This window comes from Nicrophorus vespilloides, unplaced genomic scaffold, assembly GCF_001412225.1.
Source record: "Nicrophorus vespilloides isolate i.1.1-1 unplaced genomic scaffold, Nicve_v1.0, whole genome shotgun sequence".
In the NCBI taxonomy this organism is placed as follows: Eukaryota; Metazoa; Arthropoda; class Insecta; order Coleoptera; family Silphidae; genus Nicrophorus; species Nicrophorus vespilloides.
This window is the reverse complement of record NW_017096371.1, coordinates 84,642-105,045: the sequence shown is the minus strand read 5'-3', so window position 1 is coordinate 105,045 and position 20,404 is coordinate 84,642. Positions and strand designations below refer to the sequence as shown.

The 20,404-nt window shown below is 32.8% G+C and overlaps 1 protein-coding gene across 1 annotated transcript in view; it reads right to left on the bottom strand.

The window, feature by feature from the left end:
• Positions 1 to 1,677: 1,677 nt before the first annotated feature.
• Positions 1,678 to 20,404, bottom strand: part of LOC108556844 (reversion-inducing cysteine-rich protein with Kazal motifs) — a 30,451-nt gene continuing 11,724 nt past the window's right edge. The window contains exons 3-10 of the mRNA XM_017913126.1: positions 7,415 to 7,498; positions 7,083 to 7,119; positions 4,462 to 4,821; positions 4,272 to 4,405; positions 3,964 to 4,207; positions 2,966 to 3,902; positions 2,764 to 2,912; positions 1,678 to 2,703 (exon numbers count right to left, since the gene is read on the bottom strand). Of these exons, the coding sequence (XP_017768615.1) occupies positions 1,925 to 2,703; positions 2,764 to 2,912; positions 2,966 to 3,902; positions 3,964 to 4,207; positions 4,272 to 4,405; positions 4,462 to 4,821; positions 7,083 to 7,119; positions 7,415 to 7,498 (2,724 nt within the window). The 3' untranslated portion in view covers positions 1,678 to 1,924. The remainder of the gene's footprint in view (positions 2,704 to 2,763; positions 2,913 to 2,965; positions 3,903 to 3,963; positions 4,208 to 4,271; positions 4,406 to 4,461; positions 4,822 to 7,082; positions 7,120 to 7,414; positions 7,499 to 20,404) is intronic.

Sequence of the window (20,404 nt, the reverse complement as noted above, 5' to 3'; positions counted from 1 at the left end):
ATTCCAATTATGGTAAGAATTGTTTCATCATTTTCTTTTATTTTTTGAAGTTTATAAGTTGAATAAATAAATGAAATGGGCTGAAAAGTATTGCGGCGAGGAAGTATAAAGTTTTGTGATCGATTGCAAGTTTGCATTTTAGCTTTAAGTAGTAGAGGCGACTGACCTTTTGGGCGGAGACTCGAAGAAAACTCGTGTTCGCTATGTTTTTGTTATGGAATCAAAGTTTTTTTTCGCGTCTCAATTCTTCGCGGTTGGACTACTTGCTGTGTGTGACACCGCTTGCTGCGGAAAACGGGAGCGCACTGGAGGAGAGCGTCGCGACGCCCACGCGGTCCTGGTGCCAGGACGAGAGAAGCGTCGGGGTGGGGATGGGCGCGCGTCAATATCATATTCATATGTCCAAACCGGTGGAAAATTACATAAAACACACACATATGTTGATGACAACAAAGACAAATCCCATTCATGACATTCATCCAACTGTACTTAATAACAAACTTATCAAAAAGCGTATTAAAACTTCACAGTGACATGTTTTAACATACATATTACAAAATTGTTATTCATTAATCATAACTATAAAAGTATTGAATTTAATTAGAAATTACAGTTAATAAGTCTTCAATTCTCTATTAATAACTTGAATTAATAAACTTATAAAACTTTAGTGATATTAATGTAATGTTTAATCAATTGTTTTTGATGTTGCTATAGAAATTATATTGTAATATTTTGTATGTTTTTAGCAAGTTGCTATAGAAACCATTATTGTTTTTTTTTGTTACTATAATTCAGTTTAATGTTAAGTAAAGTCTTAAGTAAGATATTGTTTGTTGTTGTTTGCTGCTGCTTTTGGATGGACGTGTATCGCATAATTATTCCTGCGTCTTGCGTCGTCAAATTAATCGGCGCCTCTCGTCCTGCTCTGCTTAATTATTATGTAAAATTATCGCCTCCGCTGTCCACACGTCCACCTCCTCGTCGGTCCTCCAATCCCTTCGAGCACTCAGTTAACGGGAAGGGCCGAGTTTTCCACTCGAATTGGGTTACATAATGTGAAGCGGCGGCGGCAAACTCTGCATGCATAATTACGATGTCCACGATGCGTGTAGCCAAATGACGACCAGCGCCAAAACAATCCAATTTTCTTTAATTAAGTATAAAAGGCCACTTTACGAAATAGGTCTTAATTAAAGCGTCACCACCCACCTCCTTTTCCAGTCCCAAATCCTTCTTTTGTTTCTTTTTTCACGTCCGGTCAACGCATCCAATTATTACATGACAGTTTGGTTGCATAACAATAGCATATTCAAACGAAAAGTTTTCGTTTCTTTTCATAGTAAATTTAATAAATATCATACTCTTATACTTCAATTATCATTTTGAATCAACTGGTCATATTTTGTATTTCTTCATATTATAATAATTATTTTATTTGAATCAAGTAGGATTTTATACAAAGTTACAAATTTTCATTTGTTTGTTCGCGTTCGCGATTGGGTATGGTTATGTGATGAAAACACTGCATGTTTTAAATAATGCAAATAGATTTATTATTGCAAAATCTTAGGGACTAGCCAATATAATAATATGATTTTTTTTTTCGTCAACAATGATAATATTTATAAAGTAATAATAATAATAAAAAAAATAATAAAATAGTATCGTGAGTTTTGGCACTTGGAGAATCATCTTTTTTTTTTTTTGTTATCTAAATAATGTACAATACAAAAATGTTTGCAGAATTCTTTGGCGATTGAAATATTATTTACATTATGGCACAGTAAATATACAGTGTGCTTACAAAAAAAAATAATAACTCGAAATGTATATACAACATCGTCAATATACACATATATATATAAATAACTTAAACGTATATGCAAATATCACAGTGTTAAAAAAAAATCTTGGTACTGGCCTAGGGGAGCTCGATTCCCAGCAGAAAGGTCATGGCTAGAAGAATTAGAAGGAACGATGAAGATGTTATTGTAGCACTGCTGTGAACCGTATGCACGACGGAGGCGGTAACCAGGCTGCTGAGGCTGATCTCGCTTTGTACTCTCGGACTCTGCCTGTTGATCAAACTGGCGATCTTCTCGGCCTCCCGGACGCAGGCTTCCAGTTGCAAAGCCGTAGGTCTCTTCTCGGTGCTTTGTACCACCACGAAGATGTCCACCTCCACTGTAAGGTATCCTTTCAGAGAGCATTGCGCCACTTGGATTTGTCGTTCCAAGGCTTGAAGCGTGGCTTTCAGGGTTAAAGACTGCGTGTTTTGCGTTTGAAGAACGTAGAGGGCTCTATCGATTTGCTTGGTGGAGTACAAGAGCCGAAGACTTCCTCCGCATATCGGGCAGCAGGCTCCCGGTGGAGTGAAGCCTAAGCAGTCTGCACGTGGTAACGGTTTGCACTTGATGGTTGGACACTGAATAGTTTTGCTGTCGGTGATGGCTCCGACCGTTACGCAAGGCCCGACGTAATCCACGCTCACGTAATCGGCGATTGCGGCGCACTCAGAGATGTACGTTTTACCGTTAATGCCGCAAACTTCCCCCAAATAGGCGCATCCCTGCAGGCAAGGTCCTTGGTAGGCGAATTTACGGTTGTTGTGTGCAAGGAAACAGGAGTTTGCGTACTCCTTGTTGTCCACGTCGCAGACCGGCTCTTTGGGGAGACTTCCGCAGTTCGCAGTTCCATTAACTGAAAACACACAAAATTAATTACTTCAATCATCTAAACTTAGCCAATTAGGTAACTTACTGCATTGGAACTGCGTGCAGGGTTTGTGCTTTAAAGACAAACATATTTTGGTGTCGGGAACGCACTTCTTCCCAATAGCACAAGGGTTGTTTCTGCAGGGATCTTGACATGCTCCATATTCAATGTCGGAGTCGCTTAAGCCGGCGCATCTGGAAAAAAATAAAAATTAAGCTTAGATTCAAATGTTTTAATATATAATTACTTTGCTAAACAGGCTGATGGATAGATGTTCCCGTTTCTTCCGCAAACAGGAACGAAATGCGGAGGACAATTGCAAGGTAAAGTTGTATAAGCCGTATTCCTTCCTCCCAGCAAACTGTTCTCGCATTGCTTCTTGCTGCAGATCATCTCTCCCGCATAGCAAGTGCACTTGTTGCATTCCAAATGGAAGATCTCTCCGTGCCTCCTCTCGTTGTTCCAGCAAGAGCCCAAAAGAACGCACGGCAACGGCTGACATTCGTCGATACCATTCGAAGTGCATTTGCAGATCTTCAAGCAACGGTTCTGGTTATTGGGCAAAGGTATCCGAACGTACGTGCCTTCCGGTACCAAATATTCGGAAACCTCTCCTAATTTGCAACCCGGCGTGCATTTGTACGGAGAGCAGTGCTTCCCAGGAAGGCAGTTCTTGTTGACAGTGCAGATCTCCGACTCCTTGCACGGATCGCCCTTGCACGGCGAAGACACTTGTCCGTCGATGCTCTCGTACGTGTTTCCAGATGGCGCCAGGAAACTCTCCAAAGATATGCAAGACACGGCGGGGTCTTCCGGAGAGAGCATCGCGCAAATGGTTTCCGGCGAATGCTTGACCGGTACTCTGCTCCAATCCACGCAGTCGGATAGAATATTCAAGCACACGTTCCTGCAGATCTGATTGGCGTGAGAGACTCTCGAGCACGGTTTGATCTGCAAAGTGCAAGCGACGGCCTTCCAAGTGTTTGGAGAGCATTTCGAGATATTCTTCAGGGGTAAAGTGAGACCGGGCAAGGTCAGCTCGTGTCTGGTCTGCCAAAGAGTCACGTCGTTCCTCGCCGCGTCGTCCGCTTCCGGCGTACAGGAGCGGAAGAGCTCGGTGGGACGATTGTTAAAATTGGTGCAGAAACTGAGTCCGTCGCATCCCAATTCACAAGGCTCATCAACTGTAACCATTTCAAATATATGATTATATTGTTTCCTTCTTATAAAAAATGAGTTAAATACCTTCATCAATGCAATTCCTAAGTTCCTCTTGTGCGACTTGACTCAGACATTTCAGATGGAAGTCATCCCACAGAGTGGACCAATCCTTGAGGAAGGTTTTCGAGCAGAGTTTCCTGCATTCGTTGGTGCTCGCCCTGGAACAGCAATGCCATTTGGCCGAATCCATTCCAACACGATCGATGCGAGAGATTTCCACGGTGTTGATGGAATCCACGGGTTTCATGAAGCATTGCCAAAACTGATCCTGTAATGAAAATAGATATAAATTAATAATGTTATTACCATTAATGTAAGCATTGATTATGTACCTGGAATAGAGGAAATCCGCATCCTCCGATTTGCAAACCGTCCATGGTTTCCTGCAGAGTATTGTTCAGCGATAAAATCTCTTTGCAGGCTTCCCTGCACTTGTTCTTGTTGGATTTCTCGCAGCATTTCATATCTGCAAATTATATAAAACATGTTACTTCTTCGCTTTTCGAAGCAATCGAAGCTTACGTTTATGCAAATTGGTGGCTGGAGTGACTTTGATGAAGTTCTTGACGCATCCTAGGACTTTCGGACTGTCGTACTCGCACTGCTCCAAGACCATGTTCCTTTGGAGACGGGTGGGCGTTAATCTGCTCTTGAAGATCTCCAGACACGCTTCCTTGCAGTTCGGGGACCTCGCGTTCGAGCAGCATTCGTAGCCTACGTACTGCCTGTCCAAGCAATTAAAGAACGAAATCTCGTCCGATTTCCTGCAGCCCTGCGACAGGTCGTAAATCGAGTTCGCCGTCACGCAGGCCCTTCTGCAATTTTCGCTCTGCGGCAGCGGGCAGCACACCCGGCCGAACCAGGACTCCCCTCGCGACATCTCTGCAAAGAACGGTAACGAAACGTATGAAGAAGATGCGAGATGATGGGTGAAATGGGGGAAAAGGACGAGATAAGTCCGAAGGATTTTAACGAAGCCGGTAATTTACACGGGGAGCGGAAGGAGAGTGAGAAAGAGAAAGAGATCGCTTCTGTAATTAGGCCGAATTTATGGCCGGCGCAACGGCAAATAATTGCCTCGAGGAGATCCGATCTTAGGATCCTGCTGCTGCTGCTGCTCCTCCTCGGACTACGCGGTTATTTGTATCATACGTTTACTTGTAAACGAATATCCAAAGACCATTACATTTAACAATACAAGATTAGATCATTAGGAACAACTTTGGGAATCCATAAAGTCTTATATCTTTTGGTCTCAATATGCAAATTCACCTAACATTTAAAGACACAATATTAATATTATAACTAATCTAAAATTATTTTTGTCTAATCTAATAGTGTTTTTACAAATCTTTATTTTAAATTACTGCATCAAAATGAATTTAATTCAAGTGAAGATGAATGCAACAGCTTAGAAAACAAAATTGATATTATCCGTTATCTAAGAACGCTTTGACCTAAGAGTCGTAATTTATCCAAATCCCATAAATCGTTGCGCAATTCCTTCGACAATAAAGCCTTTACTGTTAAAAGATTAACTTATTATTTTTTTTACTACTCTCTAAAAATTTCATACATTAATAACATAGTTATTGTGTTGTAGACTCTAAATGTAAGAATTGACTGTCTTCTTTAAAGTTAACAGGTATCTTCAGGTTCTGTTACAATGAGTAAAAATAGATGTCGCCAGTGGTAACTTCCACTAATCCTCCAGTTAAATTCATTTAGAAATTTGTATTATTTATATCAAATCATTCAAGTAAAAACTCATCAATTCAAACTTTTAAACAATTATAACAGTAAATTAGAAATAGTAAATTGATCGATCTTTGTGTATTTACATAATTTAGATCTATCGATTTGTGAGGAATTATTGGATTGGAGTCATTAAAGTTTTGAATATTTTAAACCGTTTAGTCATCACGAAGGGTCAATGAAAATACCAGCAATAAATCCACAAATGAATTAAACAACATTTTCGAATCACGTAGAAAAATACTAACTAACAAAAGTTGAATTATATACTTGAATGAAGGAAATTTTCTTAACATTACTATTAGAAAGTACTTTATGTAATTACAAGTAATTGATAATGAGATTACAGAACATACAAGTCTCAGCAATTTAAATTATCAATCAGTGCATTAAACGTAACTTTTGTTTTCTAAAACAATATCATTTTAAATTTATAATAAATGTTTAATTATAAGTATTAATTCTTGGATCATCTAATTATCTAATTAATAATTTATATGTTTTTATTTATAAATTTGTATGAATGAAATTTAAAATAACATCAAGAATTGATAATTTTAATTATTTATGTTTTAAATAAATTGAAAATATGAGATTGCTGATGAATGATCATTGGATTAATATGCATAAGGTTTCTAAGCAGCTTCCAGCACTTGGCCTGAAGGGATTAAACTCTATTGGCGGCGGCATTATTGAATCTCTTTCCAACTGAATCCCGCACGATATTTGTCTTTGGTTTTTCCCATTGGCAAAGAGAAATGAAGAAAAAAAAAATGAAAGAAATGGTAAAAGTGTGAGTTTGTTGCAGTTCTTTGGTTATATGGATGGTGATGCTGAGAGAGCGTGCGGTAGGTTGGAGAGTTTCGTTTTGTTCGGTGCACGGAGGCGAAACCGGGCAATAAATTTAAAGACCTCGAAGAGAGAGGACATCCCGAACACGATGCTCGGGATAAAGTAGCCGCAACCGAGGAGGCCGTATCGCACACGAACATCTCGCTCTCAACACGCCATTCCTCTTACCCTCGACCATCCTCAAAACAAACAAACAAAAATCTGCAAAACAAACGAAAGCCTCATCCCCCTTGGCGACGGACCCACCGTTCGAGGATGAAGAAGAGTGGATGGAGCACAACGAAAGACGAAGAATTACACGCGAATAATTTCTTCCCGGGAATAATTGGTACTCGAAATAAATTACAAGAGGACCACTTAATGTAGCTGAAGCAGCAGCAGCAGCATCCGAGCCCCCAATCAGCTCCATATTTACATTAAGACCATAAATCCTGACCGAAAGCTATCATTAAGGTGTGCACATAAATCCCCGATGGAAATTGCGCCAGATAATTAATTGATAAGGGCGTTCATTATTGTATTAACGTTTGTCTTACCTTCGAACGACGTGTTCAGGCATTCCCAAAAGTTATTCTGCAAAAAAACAAAGAGAGAGAAAACAAATGAGTAAAAAGAAAATAAACGAGGATCGGAGCATGAATAAGTCATTCCAATTTAAATATAATATTCCGGAGCCAACACGGATTCCATCCGTCTCCTCCCAATCTTAATCTCGATCTGTTCTCGTTCTGGTTCTTCTTGTCCGAGCGAACGCGAATGAGAAATAGGTGTTCTCGAAACTGTCATCCGCACGGATTATGTCACTCTACTCGCTCGCACTTCCCAAACGAGAATCAAGATCTAAAAGAAAACAAAAATCCCAACTTACCAACTGAGGTGAGCAGAACTTCTGCACTTCCTGCACCGTCTGGTTGCGAAGCTTCGCGTCCGCGGCGATGTCCACCAACGAAATCTGAAACCGAACAGAGTTGAGAATGAGAATGCTGAATAATGAGAGTTTGTTTGATTGATCGTTTGTTTGATTTCGTGTCATGCAAAGTGGGGAATATCGAAAGATTGACGACACTGTCTACCGTTCTGACAGAGATGAATAATATGCCTCCTCCGGCTCGACACCCCGCTGCTTCCTCTTCTCTTCTCTTCTCCCATTCCCAGACACTTTACAAGAGAGGCAAATAATCGATTTACCCGATGAACCAGAGAAACAAAACAACAATATTTTAGAATGTGCTCAACGACAACAACAACAAGATAATCTCAGGAAACGCGAAACGCCTTCGATTAATTTATGTGCAAATGTGGGCTCAGGTGGCATTTTAATTACGTGTTTATTTTATTGTTTATTGAACGCTCTTGTGCACTCTCTTAATGGTATTCAGGCACACCGTCATTCTTAATACATTACCGTATCCTCTTTCACGAGAGATACTCGACGATCTTTCCATTTATTTCTTTTCTTCTACATCTTAAATCAACGTTTAAAGCCAATTCCGATACTTTCCAATTAAATTAATAAATGTTTTATTAAACATCATTCAAAAAAAAAAAAGATTGTATCAATTAACGAATTCAGTTGGGAATCTTTATGAAACCAAAAGCGAAAGTGATATTTGATTTCCAACCATTTCTTCATATCTCAAATCTCAAACTCACAACAGGTACAGAAAAAAACAATTTCAGTTCAATTTCACACCAATTAATGCTTATTTCTTATCATATAATATATGTTTTCTTTGAAATTCCATTATTTTAAAGTACTTCGCAAAAAAAAGAGAAACAAGAAACGCCTGCTCATGAATTTTCCAAAAGGACGTAATTAGTTCACGAAAATTAAAAGTCTAAACTTAACGCCTAATTACAGCTATTAAAACTAATTGAAGCTGTGAGAGAGAAAATAATCTTCAGTTTTACTTTACGTTTCCATTTTCACTATCATCGTTGTGATTTCAAAATTTGATGAAAAATCAGTATGAAAATCGAAAAAAAAATTTTATATAATTAACTAATATTATGTGTCTAATTTTATATTCTAATTAGAGAGATTTCATTTTTTTTTTTTGATGAAAATCGAATTTGAAAAGTAGACTTTATGATTGTTGTTAAAGAAATAAGTGAAGAAGACGTAAAAATTAAAGAAATTTCAAGTTTACATTTGAAAACTGTGCTTGAAGAGAAAATGTGCAGTGAGAGAGAAAATAATCTTCAGTTTTACTTTAAGTTTCCATTTTCACTATCATCGTTGTGATTTCAAAATTTGATGAAAAATCAGTATGAAAATCGAAAAAAAAACTTTATATAATTAACTAATATTACGTATCTAATTTTATATTCTAATTAGAGAGATTTCATTTTTTTTTTTGATGAAAATCGAATTTGAAAAGTAGACTTTATGATTGTTGTTAAAGAAATAAGTGAAGAAGACGTAAAAATTAAATAAATTTCAAGTTTACATTTGAAAACTGTGCTTTTTCTTCAATACAAGCTGCAAAACTGTTGTAGATAAACGGTGAATAATCAAATACGGTTCACATTTCTTTAGGAAATGCACACGCACATACATACACAATAAAAGAATGAATTTTAGGCTTTATATGGGAAAAATATCCTGACAATACTTTCTTGACTTGAAATCGATTTATACATATATAATAAAACAAAAAAGTAACGTAAACAGCCGTGACTTTAAATGCAGAACGGTTTCATTGAATTCGTAACAATAAACATAAACAATAGCGGTGTGCGTTGGCCTTCAATCGTGCTCGTACATTAACAAGCTTTAAGTAGGCTAAGACACTTTGGAAACGAATAAATGCATGCAAAACATGAAGAATTCTCTTTTTTTTATATTTATATTTTCTTTGTTTCTTTGAACAAAAACGTCACTCACAAAACGCAAAATCAAAAATATTTTATTAAAATACACAATTTTTATATATAAAATTTAAAAAAACACTAAAAGAATGGATGATTTAAGTTTGTATTGCATCACGCCAGTATTTTTGTCGAAAAGCAAAGACGTGTTCGTTATTATTAATATTTTATTGTATGAAACTGGGACGATCTTTTGGCAAAGAATGAAAAGCATTTTTATTTTTATAATCAACAAAAACGTACATATTTTATTGCATCCTCTCTATTTCCAAGATTTAAACATATTTAAAGTTCCTTGGATTAACCGGTTAATATATTTGTTTATTTTATTGCATTCTCTCTATTTCCAAGATTTAAACATAATTAAAGTTACTTGAATTAACCGGTTAATAGATTTGCAAAGATTAAACCACAAAAAAGAAACTTTTTTTAAATAAGAGAAAACACGATGGTTTTCCTTAAACCAAAAATGAAAAGATCCGACGGTGAAACGTGTTAACTTAACGGTTTTCTTACATATTTCGTAACTTATTTATATAAATGTTTAAATCCATAATGTATGTACTGTATGTTTTACGAAATAAATATAAATTTGTAAAAATGTGAATCAAATTAAATATTACAAAAGAAAAAACAAAAATGAAGCAATAAAATCTTAATTTTTAATGGTTTCTTTTTTTTCAATAATTTCAGTAAAATTGATTTTTCTTTCACTCTATCAAATATTAAAATGATATTAACATCTGTATACACATTGTATAACATTTGTACTATGAGTTTAGTAAGTAAAAAAAAACCTAATAGATTTTAGTAATAATGATTTGAAATGATAATGATTAAGTGCAAAGTTAATATTAATTTTAAATTAAATTTGTCATTGAGTTGTAATTAAAATGTTAATGAATTGATTGACGAGGTTTGCTGAAAAAAATGTGTAATTTTTCTATAATGGAATTCGATTATTATCGATGATGGTACAATAAAACTACAGTTTAACTAGCAGTGAACTATCAGAGTGAACGGCCTGAGCCGAGATAAAACGGTCGCAGTTTGTAAGTATTCTATTGAAAAAGCGAGCGGAGAGTGCAAGATGAAAATAATTATCCTTTATTGTTCTACGAAACAAAAGCGCAACGCTTAGACCCCGAAGGCGCGATCCGGATATCTCACACCTCGGATCGCAAACATTTCGTTTTCAACTCAACAATTCATCCTGAATGAATTTGGCGTTTGTTAGACGACTGTAAATTTCGGCGATTGAGATCTTCTCGCTTTGCGCATTTCAATCGTATTTAGTTAGCGTATAGTTTAGATATGGAAAGTCCGGATGTGTCGTAGTCCGGTCTATGTTCCTGTGTCGCGTGCTGAATAACTGATTTAACTCAACCTGTCCCCCATTTCCAAGAGAAATTGAATAATTCAAAGAGGACTTATTTACGAAGTTCTTTTGAGAACTGTAAACAGAGATTAACGCATTTTGTCGTGTCGATTGTGTGCATGACAAAGGGATAATCTTCGGGATTAAGCGCAGATGCTGCAAATTGCATTATGTTATGTTTCCGGGATTGGAAAATATGTAAGACCAGCTGCGAGGGTGGCTCTCTTTTATGTAATTCAACTCTTGGGTCTTTTGACTGAAGATGGGAATGATTGGATTACTATATTTCGTTGTTGTTGTCGTCTTCGTTGATGATTTCGTGTGCAATAGAATGTGCGGATCGCGTTTTCCATAATAAGAAGGCACCATCGTAGAGACAGCAGTTTCTGGAATCGTCCGTACGGTTTGAAGCATTAATATTAATAAGGCAACGCGAACCTTCCTCGTGCAAGCCAAGTCTTCGTTTTCCACCTCTTCCTCCTCCTCATTCCCTCCACCAAGGAGACAATAACTCGCGATGAAACATTCAAAACGACATCCGTTGCCCATTACTTAGACCTCCCTCCTCCACCGCGCCTCTTCGTGCACGCTAATTACGCATTCTTAATGCGACACGATGTGCCGTGGGTGTCCATCATATGCATAAAACCCATTGGCAAAACGACGAGGAAAAGCGGAAAAACAAAACCTTATCCGAATCAATCCGGAATTCGATGCGATGCGTGTCTCTATTTCCGTCGCGGAGGATATATACTTTGCGGCCAGAAATAAGTGGAGAAGCGCGCGCGCGACAGATGGATCCGACCGTTTTAATTAAGTTTAATTTTGCGCCCGTCTATTTACTGCTGCTTCTGCAAATGCTTCTTCTCTACGCATCTCGGATGAATGCATTTCTCTTCTCTCCTCTCTCTTCATTCAGTTTATAGATAAAATTATCTCTTGGTGAGGTGAGATGAGGTCTTCTACTCTTCTACTCGTCTACTCTCGATAAATCAATGGTCGTTTCGGTAATGCGAGATGCGCGTTATTTTCAGTGCATGAAGTGTGTGCAGGTTATAATGGAGGAAGCGAGCCGCATATTTCAATCAGCATTGACGCCTGAAATAGCGTCGCATCTGTCCGACTCCTCACTTGTCTTCCTTAATAACCGCGGATTAACAAAAAAAAAACATAAAATAAAATACAACTAAACAAATTATATTTTGACTCACGCCGAAGACGAAACAACGCTGAGACTTATTGAAAGAAATTATATTTCCACAGCTCATTTTCCATCTTCAAACTCCAAAGTAGTTCCATTTCTCTCAAGTTAACATTTCAAAACAATGATTCATTATTAATCAAAATATCTAATCGTTACTAAGGAATATTCTAAAACGCATAAAAATAAATCGCACAAAAAAGGACTAGACACATGTATAAAAATAAAGGATACGTTCCATATTTTTTTTAAACCCGCATAAAACTAAATCAATGAGTTACAATATACCGAAAATCGCGTAGAAAAGGGTTTATTAAATTTCAGAAAAATAATTAGTCTTACTATATTCTTTCTGAAATGTTTATTCATAATTTTAAGAAAACGTTAACAATCATAGACGAGTTTATTAAATTTCAGAAAAATATAATCTTAACATATTCATTCTATATTTATACGGAAAAATTTTACAAAATAAAATACAGAAATTGTTTATGAAAGTTAATGTTTCTTCACATTTTTTTCTTTAGAATTATATGAGTTATATGAGAGTGTTCGGCATAATTTGCAAACTGGTTCGAAATCACTTTCATCACTAGAAGAGATAGTCAGCATAACAGATCTATGTCTTGAAGATAATGATTCTTCACAAATAAAATTAGCCTCAACTTCGCATGTTGATTTTTTCCCATTGACAATATAATCAGTGATTAAACTTTGCGATGGTTTTGCTATTTTTTTGTACAATTGTTGATATCCAGAAATGCAATTCTGAAGCTCGCGTTGAAACTTGAATGCTCGTTCTAAATTATCATCTTTTTCGATGAAATGGTTTGCCAATTTGTGTCAAAACGTGTCAATTTGCCTAAAATAGTTATTTTAAAAAAATGCTTCTTGAAATAAAAACCGCATAAAAAGAGGAACGAGTGTATTTCAAAGTTTCTTTCATTAAAATTATGAAAATTTTCATTTCTACGAAAAGTCTTTAAAAACTTTCTTAATAATAATACACAAAATTACATTAATAATAAAATCATCATAAAGAAACAAATTGTACAAAGAAAAAATGTGTTTCAAGAAAATCTAATTTACTTTTGCAAGTCTTTAAAAAAAAATTTAGAATAAATTAATTTAGCAAATTGGTTTTTAACAACAAAAACTTAATTAAATCTTCAATTAATAAAAGTCGAATAAATAAAATTATCAAATACCACAAATTTATTCGTATTTCAAAGTTTCTTTCATTACAATTATGAAAATTTTCATTTCTACGAAAAGTCTTTAAAAACTTTCTTAATAATAATACACAAAATTACATTAATAATAAAATCATCATATAGAAACAAATTATACAAAGAAAAAATGTGTTTCAAGAAAATCTAATTTACTTTTGCAAGTCTTTAAAAAAAAAATAGAATAAATTAATTTAGCAAATTGGTTTTTAACAACAAAAACATAATTAAATCTTCAATTAATAAAAGTCGAATAAATAAAATTATCAAATACCAAAAAATTTAAACATTTTTTTCAATTGAAACTATTGACTAATTCTAATAATCAACCAAAAAAAAACAAATAGACAACAATGTTGAACATATTGAATTTGATTTAGATGAATGTCAACTTCATTTTATATAATAATTACACAATTCGATAGTAAAATAAACCCATAAAACGTGAGCGCTTTGAATGGTAAATGAAAAAAAAATCGGTATTTTACGACGAGACAAGAGCATTATATTTCTCCCTCAAGCTAAAACACGACTAGTTAATTCTTAGCATGTACAAATTCACATATTTCTCATTCTATTATCAATCCTGATACTAATTGAAAAACATCAATAAAATATATTTATTTCTTTCCCTTTTCAATTAATGCTTTTAGACTTAATTAATTGTATTGACTACAAAATGGTTAAAGCTCATTTATTTTTATTTTTTTTTTGATAAATTACTTTATAATCACTTTTCAATTGGTTTTATTTAGTTAATTGAAAGTAAATTGGATTTTGCTGTTGCCGTAAATTCTCTGAATAGAAGCTGCAAAAATATCGGTGATTTTTCTGTAACACAATTCTTCTATGTACGTGTGAAATGGGTCGTAACCATACACCTAGATTCTCTATGATGCTCGAGTCTTTTGTGAACGGTTCCCATTGTTGGTCGTATTTGTAAAGAGAGGTTGTTGTTGGTTCGAAACGACAAATTTATTTTAATTCAAAGCCCACTGAAGGTGACCGCACCCACCACCACCACACCAACAGCAGTAGCAGCAGCTGTAATCACTCGCAATTTTATGTAACTTTTCTGTGAAAAAGGATTCTGCAGCGGGGAATACGCAATGCGTGAAGAGTCTGAGTGAGTGCGTGCTGCTGTTGCACCAGTCTATTTCCAATTCGCTAATTATATTCGTGCGACCAGAATTTAGGGTGTTAGGAACGCGCTTAAGTCACATTACGAGCTCGCGCGCGTACTCTACGCCACGATCATTACCCGTTTCCCTCTTAGCACTCAATTGACTGAATTAACTCGGTAATTGGACAAATTACCGAGCCAATAAAGAAACGAAATATACACACACACAAAAAACAACATAGAATAACAATAACATGGAAAAGTAGGAGATAAAATATTGAAGAAATTTTGGAAGATTTGACTTGTGCAGAAATTATTGAGCAAAAAAGATACAAATACAGAAAATAGAATATTAAATAAATTATTGAAACATTTAAGTAAAATTAAAGAATTTTAGTTAATTTTAAAAGAACTTTGGATAGGTTAAACTTAGTAATTTGAAGTTTAATAATTTTATTGAAATTTTAATTATTTCTTAAGTATTCTCAAAACCTACAAAGTTATGAATAAATATAGCTTAAAACATGAGTCTTTGATTGTAGTTTTTTTTACTAGCAATTTACAATTATCGAAAATAATCACTTGATAAGATTTAATTATTGAAATACTTTAAACTTTTAGAATTTCCTTAATATATGAATTTTACCTACAAATTATTACTATGAGAAATATTGTTCATTCACCATAAAATTAATTGACTATTCTCAAAACCTACCAAATTAAGGCCAAATATAAGCTAAATATTATTACTAATTATTGAATAGTTACAATTAATGAAAAGTTTAAATTTTGTATGATTTCTTTAATTTATAAATTTTACCTTAAAATTACTATGAGAAATTTTGCTAATTCTCTATGAAATTAATTGAGTATTCCCAAAACCTACCAAATGATGCTTAAATATAGTTTAAAATATAAGTGTTTGTTACTATTTATTGAATAGTTACAATTATTGAAAAGTTTAAGTTTTTAATTGATTTCTTTAATTCATAAATTACTATGAGAAATTTTGCTAATTCTCTATGAAATTAATTGAGTATTCCCAAAACCTACTAAATGACGATTAAATATAGTATAAAATATGAGTGGTTGTTACTAATTATTGAATAGTTGCAATTATTGAAAAATTGATTTTTTTATGATTTCTTTAATTCATAAATTACTATGAGAAAATTTGCTAATTCTCTATGAAATTAATTGAGTATTCCCAAAACCTACTAAATAATGGTTAAATATAGTTTAAAATATGAGTGTTTGTTACTAATTATTGAATAGTTGCAATTATTGAAAAGTTTAATTTTTTAATTGATTTCTTTAATTCATAAATTACTATGAGAAAATTTTGATAATTCTCTATGAAATTAATTGAGTATTCCCAAAACCTACTAAATAATGGTTAAATATAGTTTAAAATATGAGTATTTGTTACTAATTATTGAATAGTTGCAATTATTGAAAAGTTTTAGTTTTTAATTGATTTCTTTAATTCATAAATTACTATGAGAAAATTTTGCTAATTCTCTATGAAATTAATTGAGTATTCCCAAAACCTACTAAATGATGGTTAAATATAGTTTAAAATATGAGTGTTTGTTACTAATTATTGAATAGTTGCAATTATTGAAAAGTTCATTTTTTTATGATTTCTTTAATTTATAAATTTTACTTTAAAATTACCATGAGAAATTTTGATAATTCTATATAAATTTAATTCAGGATTCTCAAAATCTACCAAATTAAGGTGAAATATAGTTTGTTATTAGTTTTTCACTAATTGCAAGTATCCTCTTGACAATATATAATTATAGAAAAGTTAATTAATTAGAAGAAAAAAAATGTATGTCTTTTAATAAGATTATTGAATGAATAGAGCAATATATAAAATTTGGTTAAAGTTAGAAGAGAAAATATGACAATTAGTGTAATAATAAAGGAATTATTGAGTCAATAAAGTGAGAAAATAGAATCAGGATTTTCTTAAAATAAGGACAAAATCAAACACAAGAAGGCTTTGTCTCACGAAATTAAAAGTGATTTATATGAAACGTGTGTATGTATTTCTCTTTTGTTCTAAACGAAAATTAAGGTCTTAAACTAAATTAATGACTCAATAAAGTTAAGACAAGTGGAATTAAGGTAATGTTAAAATAAGGAGAGAAAATCAAACATAGGAAGCGTTGACTCGGTGAAGAGGAGCCAACTAAGAAAGATCAGTCGTGATTTATAGGTATAGCGAGCATCTCTTCTACATTTTATTTTTTTTCTGAAAGGAAAATCGGGGTCGTAAAACATTTTGTTTTTTCGTGAATGGCGTGCGACGCATTCGTCTTTGGCCAATTTGGACGGCTCCCGCTTTTGAAGATCAAAAGGATTCCAAAGTGTGTCGACAAATCCCCGGGCTCATCGTCGCCGCCTAGTTACATCCACCGAAATGATAATAATAACAATCATGTATATATACACACACACATAACAAACGCATAAAGAAGAAAAAAAAAGAGGAAACTGTCGATGAGGGTGGAAAAGCTTTTCGCTATTCGTCAACCCCTCACATTTTTAGCATAAATAACACGAGAAACGTGGGATTAATTATGTGGCCCATATTAATAAATATTTCAGTCTCTCTCTTGAAGCACTCAACTTATATAATATATACAAATATGTTTTTTTCTTTCTTTCTCTTCGTGTTTCTTCTCTATCTTCAAAAAGAGGCCTCTGCGGTGTTTATGTCACATTAATCAGCGTAATCTTTGAGAGCCCCAAAGTGTTTTTTTTCTCCTCCTCATCTTCTTTATTATATGAGCGTGTGTTTTTTTTCTTCTTCTCCGACATTTCAGTTGCGCCTCTTCACATCTGCTTAGAATCCAATATCTGGTGTGTTTAGTAACCAATATTGCGTAAAAGACACATGCCACATTTCACTTCATACATTTTTTTTTTTTTCATCTTTCAATCACAACAACACATTTTTCAAAAATATACTTATTTCAATTTAAATAAACTGAATAAAGTTACATATTTTGTAAATTATAACTTTTTCTGACTCAAATAATTAAATTTCTAATAATTAAAATTTGATTATTATATAGCGACGATAATTCTAATATTTTTCTGAAATTTAATAAACTTGTCTATGATTGTTAACGTTTTCATAAAATTATGAATAAACATTTCAGAAAGAATATAGTAAGACTAATTATTTTTCTGAAATTTAATAAACCCTTTTTTATGCGATTTTCGGTATATTGTAACTCATTGATTTATTTTTATGCGGTTTTAAAAAATTATGGAACGTATCCTTTATTTTTATACGTGTGTCTAGTCCTTTTTTGTGCGATTTATTTTTATGCGTTTTCCTGTGGAACGTATCTACCGCATAAAAAGAGAACCAAGTGTATACTTATTTCAATTTCAATAAATAACTGAATAAAGTTACATATTTTGCAAATATATTAACTTTTTCTGACTCAAATAATTAAAATTTCTAATAAATCAAATAAAGTTGTTTAAGAAAAAACGTCAGAATTAAAATTTGCTTATTATAAAATTAATTTACATTATTCACAAATTCTTAAATAAATTTGTAGATATAAGAAATATACGTCAAGAAAATAATAAAACCGCAAACATTTATCATTCTCCAAGCTTAAATTTCATACGAATCATAAAATGTCTATATTTATAAAAAATATAAGTATAATCTCCTTTTACATTTCCAAGTCATAATGTTTACGTCAATGGATTATACAGTTGCGTTTTAATGGATTTCTAAAAATTCATTTTAACCGCAAACACAAAGTTACATATTTACGACTGTGAGAAAAAAAAACGCTTGCTCTTTGATGTCTTTTACAGCAACCCTTCCGTTCTAGTTTCTTTTTTGAAGTGTTCCATTCATTCCCTCTATATACATTTTTATATTATTGCCGCCTAATTTCAATGCCTTCCATTAGACGAGATAAACAAGGATAATCGAAAAACAACACGTAGTCTCTTGAAATTTGAAATGTGTAAACAGAGCAACAACAACAACAAAAAAAGAGATCCTCTTCTCTAGCAGATTGTAAACATATTAAGTACGCAGCATTTGTATCGCACAAACAGATGTTGTTGACGCTAGTTGAGAAGAAAATGTGTTGTGTACATTCTTTTTTTTTTTTCAATTCCAATTTATATGTAGAATTTTCAAGTTTCTCGAAATTTGTTGGTGAATGAAATTCAAGTGGTGAATGCAAATGAAGTGCGGATTCGTGTTGAGGATGTCCCATGTACCTTCTCTTTTCCTCTCTTTCTCTTATTTCTTTTTTTTGTCTTCTACCGTTGTCTCTTTTTGGTTTTTCGAAATTTTACTTGTCCGTGAGTTATGGGGGTTCATTTTTTAGCAGCGGGTTCCATCGGGAGAGACATCCACGGCCACTTGTTGCACCGCATGAGGCGCTCACTTATTATGCATCTCAACGTATTTTATTGGTACGGCTGCAGCATCTCTCTATATCACAAAACATACAACTTCGACCGATGCTGTTTAAGAAATGTGGGAGGCATCTCTTTCTCTTTTCTTTCAGTCTCTCTCCACTCACCATTCTTACTACTGCTGCTGCCTTCTTCTCTTCGTATCTGTTTTGATTAACAAATTCTTTAATTGTGACTTAATCTATTCAATCGGTGACTAATGCCACATATTTTTCACTCGTTTCTTTAACAACTCAAAACTGCTGTTTTTCTTTAATTAGCCAATGAATTTCACAACTAAATTTTTGTATATTTTTATAAAGTTTTAGTTTAAATTAAATTTTCAATCAAATTACAAAAGAATTTAATTTTACAACTCATAACTTTTGTGTTTTTTTTTTGTAAATTTTTATAAATTATTTTATATTGTAACTTTTACACTTTTTTAGTTAACGTCTTTCGGATATTCTCGTTTTATATAGTTTTAGTTTAAATAAAATTTTCAATCAAATTACAAAAGAATTTAATTTTACAACTCATAACTTTTGTGTTCTTTTTTTTTTGTAAATTTTTATAAATTATTTTATATTGTAACTTTTACACTTTTTTAGTTAACTTCTTTCGGATATTCTCGTTTTATATAGTTTTAGTTTAAATTAAATTTTCAATCAAATTACAAAAGAATTTAATTTTACAACTCATAACTTTTGTGGGTTTTTTTTGTAAATTTTTATAAATAATTTTAAATTGTAACTTTTACACTTTTCTAGTTAATGTCTTTCGGATATTCTCGTTTTATATAGTTTTATATAGTTTTAGTTTAAATTAAATTTTCAATCAAATTACAAAAGAATTTAATTTTACAACTCATAAGTTTTGTTCTTTTTTTTTGTAAATTTTTATAAATAATTTTATATTGTAACTTTTACCACTTTTTAGTTTTTGTAAATTTTTATAAATCATTTTATATTGTAACTTTTACCACTTTTTAGTTTTTGTAAATTTTTATAAATAATTTTAAATTGTAACTTTTACACTTTTCTAGTTAACATCTTTCGGATATTGTCGTTTTATATAGTTTTAGTTTAAATTAAATTTTCAATCAAATTACAAAAGGATTTAATTTTACAACTCATAACTTTTGTGTGTTTTTTTTTGTAAATTTTTATAAATAATTTTAAATTGTAACTTTTACATTTTTTCAGTTAACGTCTTTCGGATATTCTCGTTTTATATAGTTTTATATAGTTTTAGTTTAAATTAAATTTTCAATCAAATTACAAAAGAATTTAATTTTACAACTCATAAGTTTTGTGTTCTTTATAAATAATTTTATATTGTAACTTTTACACTTTTTTAGTTAACGTATTTCGGATATTCTCGTTTTGGAAATAATAAATTCACGCAGACATTTTTCCTTCCTTCCTTTCCTTCAAGTTCTTTTTCGTTCCTCCACAATTTATTTGGTATTTCGTAGAAGATAAACCAGCATGTGGCGCTTCGCGTGAGAATCTCCAGTACACGTTATGCAAAAAAAAAGAAGTCCGTATACGAAACGAAGCAGAAAAAAGGAATGTAAATGAAGAAAGAAAAGTGCATGATTG